The following is a 10,375-nucleotide window of genomic DNA, read 5'->3' as shown; positions in this document are numbered from 1 at the left end:
CCCCCCCCCCCCCAACACCTGAATCAAAACGGCGACTGTCCTTGGTCAAGATGAACAGGAAACACCTCCCAGAGGGTCGCACGTTTAAGGTATTCAGGTGCCAAGAAGCAAACAAAGCAGAAAACGCCAAACCTGTCCCATGAAGTCCGCTAACTCCTCCAGGGGCGAGGGCTCCTCGCCCCACCGGGAACCGTCGGGGCGCCGAGACCCGGGCGCCAACTCCTCTGCCGGCTCGTGTGCGTCCTCCTCCAGACACTCGATGCTCCTGAGGGCCTGCGGGAAGTGCGCCCTTAGTGGACGGGACTCAGATGCGCTTTCAACACTTCAATTGACGGGTACAGCCCGCACAGCTGACTACGTGTCCACACTGTACACCAAGCCTCCCATGGTGACGCCTGCTCTCCTCGGCCCCCCTCGCACGCCTGAAACGACGGCGCCGCGGGCACAGGGAAAACGGGCACGCCCTCGAGAAGAGCCACAGGCACACAGGCTGACACGCACAGCCCGGCCCCCAGACTCAGAGAACCGAGCAGGATGGGGCGTCTGGCTGCATCTCACACCCGCCACCCACCACCCTGCCCCGGTCCTGACCATGAGAACAATTCTTCGTGGTGCACGAGATACAGGCCGTGGTCTGTGGTGAAGACAGAAACCAAGCCCCCAGAAAACGTGCTGCAGACGGCGACAGACACGTAAGGGTCAGTGTCACCACAGTTCAAGAAACGCCCATTAGACTAGCAGATGCTGCATGTGCCTCTCCCGACACCCGACAGCCAGGGGCTGGCAAATGCAGACACACATGCTCACATCGGGGCCGGGGCTGGGGGGACCATGCAGCTGAGAGGATGTCAGTTAAGAACTGGTACCTCTTTCCAGGGCAATTGGGCAACATCTGCAAAGTTTAAAATGTAACCCTTCCTCACACGATGCCCAGAAAGTATTTCCAGACAGACCGTACGTCTAAGTATGAAGAACAAAACACTGAAACACATAGAAGAAAATAAAGAAGAACCTCTCTTAGAACGCAAAAGCACCAACCATGTGATAAAGATGGTCTGCTGGGTGGCATTAGGACCAAGAATTGCTGCTTGCTGAAAGACAGCATTAAAAAAGGCAAACCACAGGTTGGAAGAAGACATTTTACATGTATCCCACAAAAGCCTCGCATCCAAAATACAGAAACAAGCCAACAAGCCACTAAGAAAAAGAAAATCCCGTTTAAAAAAAAAATAGGAAAAGGACGCGAACGAGCACTTCATAAAAAAGTATCCACGCTGCCAATGAACACAAAGCTCACCAGCCAAGAGCAAACCGCAATTCAACCAGAGATGTGCCCACACTGTTCCCCACGCCTGTACCTCTGAAATGGCCCCCAGTCCAGTGTCAGCATAGAGCCAGGTGATGGTCCTAACCCACATGTCCGCGGGCAGCCCGTCTCCATCACCCTCGTCCCCCAGCCATACCTGACCCCTACTGTCCGGACCCGGAGGTGCTGCCCCTCCACCCCTAACACTCCTCCTGGACACCGCATGGCACACCATCTCCGCAGGGTGATGGTGTGTCTTCTCTCCTGTCACTAGAACAGAAGCTTTGTGGAGGACGAGGGTTCTTTCAACGCTATACCCCTTCTGCCTACAACAGTGCCCAACTCACAGTAAGATGTTCAGCCAGAACGTTTCAAAGAATCTGTGTGCTGAAACACCACACTGTGCCATCATCTCAGAGATGCACTGAGAAACAACAGCAAGGGTGTGGAACACACTCACATTCCTCAAACACACATGCCTTCAGGCCTCACATGTTTCTTCCAGGATCCACGTAAGATATATACTTCTAAAATTTATTTATCATTTATTTATTTTTTGGCTGCGTTGGGTCTTCGTTGCTGCGCACGGGCTTTCTCTAGTTGCAGCGAGCGGGGGCTACTCTTCGTTGTGGTGCGCAGGCTTCTCACTGCAGTGGCTCCTCTTGTTGCAGAGCACGGGCTCTAGGTGCGCGGGCTTCAGTAGTTGCAGCACGTGGGCTCAGCAGTTGTGGCTCACAGGCTTTAGTGGCACGTGGGCTCAGTAGTTGCGGCGCACAGGCTCAGCTGCTCCGCGGCACATGGGATCCTCCCAGACCAGGGCTGGAACCCGAGTCCCCGACACTGGCAGGAGAGTTCTTGGACACTGCACCACCAGGTACACCCCATAAGACTTTCAACAATGGTTGAGTGGTCACCTCCAGGACAGGTAACCTACTGTTTCCCTACTATCATTTCTGTTATGAGGTTTCTACAATCATTTCTGTTATGAGGTTTAGGTCATGCTGTTTGACCTTTTTTTTGTTGTTTTGTTTTTTAAAACCTGAGGCATGTATCACCGATTTTTAAAAGAAAACAGTACATCTATCTGTCCCTCCCAATACCGGAACAGCTGTAAGGTACTTCTGTGCAAGTGACATTATACACAGACAACTCCTGGAAGAAAATGTGAAAGACAGCTGCCAGTGGTTGTCTCTGAGAGGGAAGTGAGGGCCTGGTGCAGGACACTTACTTTTCATTATAAATTCTTGAAGGTTTTTTACCACATGCATTTATTACTTCTCAATCACTGGACAGTCAAGTTTCAAACACAGGAGAGGAGGTGTCCTGCAGTCAAAGGCCCCCAGGAGGCAGGATGGGAGCAGGGTCTCAGGGAGGGAAGCGAGGGGCCTGACAGGCAAGTGTGTGCCAGGTCTGCACAGCAGCACTGCCCCAAAGCAGCAGCACGCGAGCCAAGCACGCAGTCTGCGATCTCAAGTGTCCAGGACGGAAACGCAGATGGCAAGATTTCAGTTAGAATCCAAGGCATTATCATCTCAGCGGGTAACCAACGCAGGAAGGCTGAGTGAGACAGCTGCTATTCTTTTTGGTTCTGTTCTCAGAGTGGGACGTGTATCTCACACTCACGCCGGGGCTCCCTGCACAGCGGGGCATCCTCCCCAGCAACGCTGTGACAGAGGTGCTGACACAGCAGGGCCGAGGGGTTGGGGCACAAAGTCACACAGGACGGCGAGGGGTGGCCCGAGAAGCATGCGTGAAAACGGCGACGGTGGCAGGGTGGGCAGCAGGCACGCGAGGCCCACACCGCTCTCTCGCGCATCTTTCACCTCTTTTTACAACTAAAATCCCCCAAACCAAAAGCAGGCAGGGAGGGGCTGACAGGTCAGGCTCGAGCGACTGGAGCCTGGGGAGGGGGCGGCAGCAGTGCCACAGGAACGGAGGACAGACCCAAAGCCCTGGACCCGACGCTGCCAGGCCGGCGCCGGCCACCCTCACCTCTATGAAAGGTCTGGCAATTTTGGGTGCGATGGTTTCTGTGACAGAAGGTTCCTGAGAAAGGACGACGAACTCCTCGGCTTTCACTGGGAAGCCAGTGTCATCCATGGGTGGATAAACCTCAAACAGCTCCTGGATCGTCCGCTGACACAAAAATGAGTACCACTGAGCTTGAGACCTCCACACGCGCGGAAGACCGCCAATGGCCACCGCCCTCAACCGTTAAACCCGCCCGGTTCCCGTCACTGTGTGGCAACCCCGCCCCCCGGCCCCAGGCCTCCTCGTGGACGAAGGTACCTGCGTGAGGAACGCCATGGAGTAGTCGTTTCCCTGAGCAGCCACTTCTCGGATCAAATCTTTGGTTCCATTTTTCAACAATTTCTCTTCAATGGAATTGCCACTCACGAGCCTACAAATACACACGCGACAGCTAAGTCCCCAGGAGCCGAGGACGGCACGAGTGCCATGGTGCCTGGAGCACCCAGCAGAACAGCACCTGCGTGGCATGAATTGTCAGCCGCACCCTGCACTGCTTGCTTCCTTCCTTCGTGTGGTGCCCAGAGGTGACCACGCTTGTCCCGCCTCCCACATGGCAGGAGGGCGGGCCCCAGAGGCCCGCATGCCACCCACGCTGGCCATCCATGTACCCCACCGGCCTCCACCTGGAAAGGCCCCCGGGGGCCTCCGGACCCTCGAGCCCCGTCTCCTTCAGTGCTGACGGTGGCGGGCGGGCGCCCCCGCATCACTGTGCACCTCTCTGCACTGCGCCCCCAAATGAACCCGTGTCCAGTGGTTGCAGCCCAAGGATGCGCGTCCCCTGGCTCCTGCTTTGTGCCCCCGGAAAGCTGCAGTAACCATTCCCACACCCGTGATCAGCGCTTTCACTAAAAAATGATGTTAAACTTTACTATCACTTTGGGGAAACTTCACAATTTTATGAACCAAGTCTTCCTGCCTAAGAACAGAGCACGTCCTCCCGCTGGTGGCATCTCTCAGCTTATGCCCGTTCACGAGCTTACACTCTACATCCTACACACCCAGCACCTTTACTGCTAAGGTCCTTCCTGAGAGTTTACAGATTGTGTCTCCTGAGAATAAAACGTTTTCCCCGTTTCTAGCGAGTAACTTGCTAAAGGGCCAATGATAAGGAAGGGATTACACAATGAAACATTATCCATTTATATAAACAATGTATCAAATTTATATTTATTAACACAGAAATACACTCACAACATACTGTTAAAAGAAAACAGGATTATGCAAAAAGACTGACTGCTGGCATGAGCCATCTAAAAAAATCAGGGAAATGTCTGGAAAGACACACACCAAAATGCTACTAACTGCCGTCTGGGCAGGATACTTATTTTCTCCATGTGCTTTCCTTTTTTTTTTTTTCTTTTTCTTTTCAATGAACAAGTAATACATTTATAATCAGGAAAAAATTAAAGCTACTTAAACACAGTGCATGGATGACGACGTCTTGATGAAAACGGCGAGGGTTACAGGCGTGGGCTAGGGTCCCTGTCCCAGGCTGGCCGCCAGGGACCGCACCCTCGGTGCCGACCCCACCCAGAGGTGGCAGGAGCACAGGGGAAGGGGGGGCGGCATGTGCCTGGCACACTCGGGCACCAGACGGGCAGCCAGCGGGGGCCGAGTGCCGCTGTGCTCTTCCAGCCGACACTCCCAGAGCTCAGAAACAATGGCAGAGCCTTCTCTGCTTTCCTCAACTGCGTGTGGTTGGCCGCTTGTAAGATTTAAATGCTTTCAATAGGGAATTTACAAATTGCTAACTGTTAAGTTATGATAATTTATATCTGAAAATACTTGAAACAACCTAGAACATGAAGCACCCTCTTAAGGGTCAGGGACTCCAGGAGAAATACAAGTACACGTCGGAAGGACAGCAGTTATGTCTCAGCAGCACGACCCAGTCCCCGCTGCAAACAAACTCAGTTACGTCCCAGGCAGATGCTGAGTATAAAGAAAGAACAGACAGGACGGCAGAACACGAGCCTGCCTGAAGGAAAGTAAACAGAACGTGGGAGAAGCTTCTGCAGTACGCTGCAGCCCCCGGCCCAGCCGCCTGCCTCACCTGTATATGTGCACGTCCTTGCGCCGCCCAATCCGGTCGCACCACTCCTGGGCCTTGGCGTCCATCACCGGGTTGAGGTCGTGGTCGTAGAACACCACCGCGTCCGCCTCCACCAGGCTCACGCCCGTGGCGCGGCTGTGTGTGGAAAGGAGGGCACAGAAGACCCGCCGGTCCCGGTTGAAACTCCTCATCAGGTCCTGAGGCGAAATGAAACCCCGAGTTAGCACCCCTGCCAAACAACAGGAAACCTCTGACGTGTTCTGGTACTTATCAGTTAGAAATTATTCCGTAACAAAACTGTTCGGTTTGTGTTTCTTTTGACGCGAGGTCTGTGCTCCAATTACACCAGACTTTAGCATTTTATCGTGGCTCTTCCGGGCATATGCGGCATCTTCTCGCTTACTGGTTGCCGACACCTCTACCCTGTTTAAGCATCACCAGTCGGCAGGTACAGAAAGGAAAGTGTCCGACCCCACCCGACCTGTGCTGTCAGCTCCACGAGTGGGCCCCACAGGACAGCAGTCTCCCTGGGGAGGGATGCGTGCTCGTTCATGTACCCTCCGGCAATGCCAGGCGCTTTACAGCAAAAGCCCCTGGAGTAAGGCCGAGGGAGCAGCCGCCGGCCTCCCCACTCCCGCAGGGCCGCCAGGCGAAATGGCCTCATTCCCACAACTTCTCTCCTGCAATGACTTCAGCGCCCAAACAGACCTTAGCAGGTGTGACCTGCCCTCTTCCTTCAAGAAATTCTCTATATAATTTGTTACATCACTCCGGACAGAACTTGTTACTAAGACCGCGGTGTACCTCCTTCCAGGCCTTCTCAGCATGGGGAGGGCTGCCTGTGCTGGACGGCGTGAAGTGGGTAACGCGATATACAGGCCAGCAGCTTGCCTGCACTCGGGAATGCTTTGCCTTGATACTAAAACCTGTTCTGAAACGCCATTGAAGATGGCTTCCTAGTTCACGCTGTGGGACACTCGGGACAGGGCCAAGCCCTGTGGCACGCAGACCACTACTGACCCACTCTCCTACTCCTGGACTGGGACTTTGCTCCCAACTGGGGCTTATCACAAACATTTCCACCATCAACAACTGTGCATATGCACCTTTGAGTGCTGCTAAAGGAGAGAGTCCTAGATGCAGAATTAGCAGGTCAGGCGCATACCCTTTTCCAGGCTCACAAGCCACACTGTCAGTTCGCCTTCTAGAAAGCTGTGCTAATTTGCGCCCCACCAGCAGCGCACGAGAAAGCTGCTCTCACTGTGCCTGATGGAATCAAGCTACCCTTAGCTAACCTGACAGGTAAAGAACGGGCATCTTATTTTAACCTGTAATTCTTTAACTGTAGATCAGTCTGCAGAACTTCCTGTTTTCTTGTGGCTGCCTCCCGAAGGACACCCATCTCCTCCTTGTAAGGACTGCAGGTCACCAATTTTGATTCTGAGACATCTAGCCGACTGCATTTCCCAAATAACAGGACTTACGAAAAAATATCAAAGGATGGAGCTAAAGTCCAAAGACATTAAGAAGTTCTTCCCCTTGTTTAGAAAGCATGACAACACTGAGTTTGCACAGCTCTGAGAAACTAGGTTAGAAACTGGCGATCAAAGTTAACCCAAATGAGTCATCAACGATAACAAAAGAAATGATCTCTTTCCTACCTGCCGTTGCTCACTGTTGGCGTTTTCGTCAATTCTTACATAGGTGAGATAATGGAAGTTCAAGAACATTTCTAAAATGTCTAACATGAGAACCATCTGCGATAAAATCAGCACTCGACGTCCTTCAGATTTCAACTTCTGAAGTAAGATAGCCAACGCTTCCAGCTTTCCTATGAAATGAGTGACATCAAGAGCATCTCATAATCCAAAGCAAGTAAATCCGACACAGTCGGCAGTACAGACGGGATGTCTCGTACCTGAGTCAAACTGGACCAGTCTCAGCTCGGGAAACCGCAGTGAGCGCAGAGCTGTCACCCGCTGCAGCTGCTGGGCGAAGGGCGCCGTGTGCTCCCGCAGGTAGTGTCTGAAGAGCCTCATCTTGTGGCTGTAGCGGGAGGGTGGCCTCGCCACCCACAAGCACGGGGGCGCGGCCACCACCGGCGGGATCACGCACACCACCCTGAGAAGCAGAAAGCACATGTGTCACAGGTGGCGCACCCGGGGTGTCTCCACCGAGTGGGCCCTCTGTCTCAGGCAGCGAAGGCTCGAGAAGGAAGAGGGCAGAACCACCTGGCAGTCGGGAGTCACCAGGGCAGCCAGAGCGCCTAGCTCCAGTCACCGGGCTGCTGGACCACACTATCACAGCAGCCACGGGGGCGGGTCCCGACCAGTCCCAGCCAGTGAGGGCTACCCAGATCAAAATGAACAGCGCAGGGCACCCCCCAGGGCAGAGGGATGGGTGCAGAAGCAGCCTGCCATCTTCTGATGGGAATTCCGGAATGCAGGCACTCTGTCTCCTGGACGGTCTGGGGGCGGATGTGAGCCCTGAAGCTGCTACAGCCACCGTGCCACCAGAACGGGAGCCAGACTTGGGAGGAGGGGCCCCGCAGAGAGCAGCACCATGACGACTCAGATGAGCCATTACAGCCAACCTGACACCCACCTCCCAACCTGCAGACACCACCTGCTCCAGAAAAGCCCTCATTCTGGGACTCAGCACAAGCTGGGCTTGCATGATGACTTGCTACCAACTGCAGGCAAACTACAAAAGCACTTATGACCAAAGCTCTGATCAATGAAATCAAAGAAGCACTAAATAAATGGAGAAATATTCCATGTTCATGGACAGAAAGATCCAATACTGTCAAGATGTCAGTTCTTCCCGACTCGATCTAGACACTCAATGCAATCCCAGCCAGCTATTCTGTAGATACCAACAGACTGAATCTAAAGTTTATACGGAGAAGCAACTGACCGGAAGAGCCAACACAACACTGAATAAGAAAAAGTTGGAGGACTGGCACTACCTGACTTCAAGACCTACCAGAAAGCTACAGTGATCAACAGCACAGTACTGGCAAAAGAACAAGCAAACAGATCAATGGAACAGAACAGAAAGCCCAGAAAGAGATTCTCATAATTACAGTCAATTGACCTTTGGCAAAGGAACAAAGGTAACACAAGGGAGCAAAGACAGTCTTTTCAACAAATAGTGCTAGAAGGCTTCCCTGGTGGCACAGTGGTTAAGAATCCGCCTGCCAATGCAGGGTACACAGGCCTGAGCCTTGGTCTGGGAAGATCCCACATGCCGCAGAGCAACTAAGCCTGTGCGCCACAACTACTGAGCCTGCACTCTAGAGCCTGTGAGCCACAACTACTGAGCCCGTGTGCCACAACTACTGAAGCCCACGCGCCTAGAGCCTGTGCTCTGCAACAAGAGAAGCCACCGCAATGAGAAGCCTGTGCGCCGCAACAGAGTAGCCCCCGCTCGTCGCAACGAGAGAAAGCCCGCGCCCAGCAATGAAGACCCAACGCAGCCTAAATAAATAAATATTATTTAAAAAAAAAAAAACTGTTATCCAAAATACACAAAGAACTCTTTAAAATGCAACAATAAAAAAACAACCTGTTTCAAAAATGGGCCAAAGACCTTAAAAGACAGGTTACCAAAGGTATACAGATGACAAATAAGGATATGAAAAGACACTCAACATACATACCATCAGGGAAATGCAAATTAAAACAGTGAGATACCACTACACATCTATTAAAACAGCCAAAATCCAGACCACTGACAACAGCAATTGCTGGAGAGGATGTGGAGCAACAGGAACTCTCATCAGCGCTGGTGGGAGTGCAGAATGGTGCAGCCACTTTGGAAGGCAGTTTGGCAGTTTCTAACAAAACTAAACATTCTCTTACCGTATGATCTGGTAATCATGCTCCTTGGTATTCACGCAAATGAACTGAAAACCATGTCCACAAAAAAACCTACACATGGATGCTTATAGCAGCTTTATTCATAATTGCCAAATCTTAGAAGCAACCTTCAGTAGGTGAACGTATTTAAACAAACTGTGGTGGGCTTTCCCTGGTGGCGCAGTGGTTGAGAGTCTGCCTGCCGATGCAGGGGACGCGGGTTCGTGCCCCGGTCGGGGAAGATCCCACATGCCGCGGAGCGGCTGGACCCGTGAGCCATGGCCGCTGGGCCTGCGCGTCCGTAGCCTGTGCTCCGCAACGGGAGAGGCCGCAACAGTGAGAGGCCCGCGTACCGCAAAAAATAAATAAATAAATAAACAAACTGTGGTGCTTCCAGACAATGGAATATTATTCAGGGCTAAAAAGAAATGAGCTATCAAGCCATGAAGAGACAAGGAGGAGGAACCTTAAGTGCACGTTCCTACGTGAAAGAAGCCATCTGAAAAGGCGCCTACTCTATGTTCCAACTATCTGACATTCTGGAAAAGCAAAACTATGGAGACAGTGAAAAGACAAGTGGTTGCCAGGGTTTCAGGGCGGGGCTGGGGGAGAGGGATGAATAGGCAGAGCACAGCGGGGTTTCAGGGCAGTGAAACTACTCTGTAGGATCCTCTAATGGCGGGTGCGTGTCATTACACACTTGTGCGAGCCCACAGAATACCCAAGGCCAAAAGCAAAGCCCCCAGTGCACCGCGGACCCTGGGCGGTGATGATGAAGCACCGGAGGCGCGTGGGCTGTAACGAGTGCGCTACTCCGGCACGGGGCGCTGACGGTGGGGGCAGCTGGGGGAAGGCGGGAACCCTGCGCGCCTTCCCCTCGATTTTGCTGTGAACCCGCGACTGCTCTAACAAACAGCCTCTGTCTTAAAAAGTCATCCGTAACGTCAGAGGAAAAGGAAGAAAAGACAGACAAGTCAGCATCCGAAGCAAGACAAGTGCGCGGAGGGCGGCAACCTCCCTACACAGAGAAGCAGGGAAGAGCTCCTCGCGGAGGCCGCGCCCAGTTCCATCGTTTCCATTATTGCTGTTCCTGATCTGAGAGGCCTAAAGAGGACACACCCTGAA

General features: G+C 52.8%; 1 protein-coding gene across 1 annotated transcript in view; it reads right to left on the bottom strand.

Annotated features, from left to right (window-relative positions):
- The window catches only part of EP400 (E1A binding protein p400), a 92,052-nt gene that overhangs the window by 27,380 nt on the left and 54,297 nt on the right, over positions 1-10,375 (bottom strand). Inside the window, exons 27-32 of the mRNA XM_007462795.1 lie at positions 7,309-7,511; positions 7,052-7,221; positions 5,391-5,587; positions 3,596-3,707; positions 3,299-3,442; positions 133-273 (exon numbers count right to left, since the gene is read on the bottom strand). Of these exons, the coding sequence (XP_007462857.1) occupies positions 133-273; positions 3,299-3,442; positions 3,596-3,707; positions 5,391-5,587; positions 7,052-7,221; positions 7,309-7,511 (967 nt within the window). The remainder of the gene's footprint in view (positions 1-132; positions 274-3,298; positions 3,443-3,595; positions 3,708-5,390; positions 5,588-7,051; positions 7,222-7,308; positions 7,512-10,375) is intronic.

Source organism: Lipotes vexillifer, unplaced genomic scaffold (genome assembly GCF_000442215.2).
Source record: "Lipotes vexillifer unplaced genomic scaffold, Lipotes_vexillifer_v1.1 scaffold1545, whole genome shotgun sequence".
Lineage (NCBI taxonomy): Eukaryota > Metazoa > Chordata > Mammalia > Artiodactyla > Lipotidae > Lipotes > Lipotes vexillifer.
Note: the sequence above shows the minus strand (reverse complement) of the source record. Positions and strands in the feature narration are given on the sequence as shown.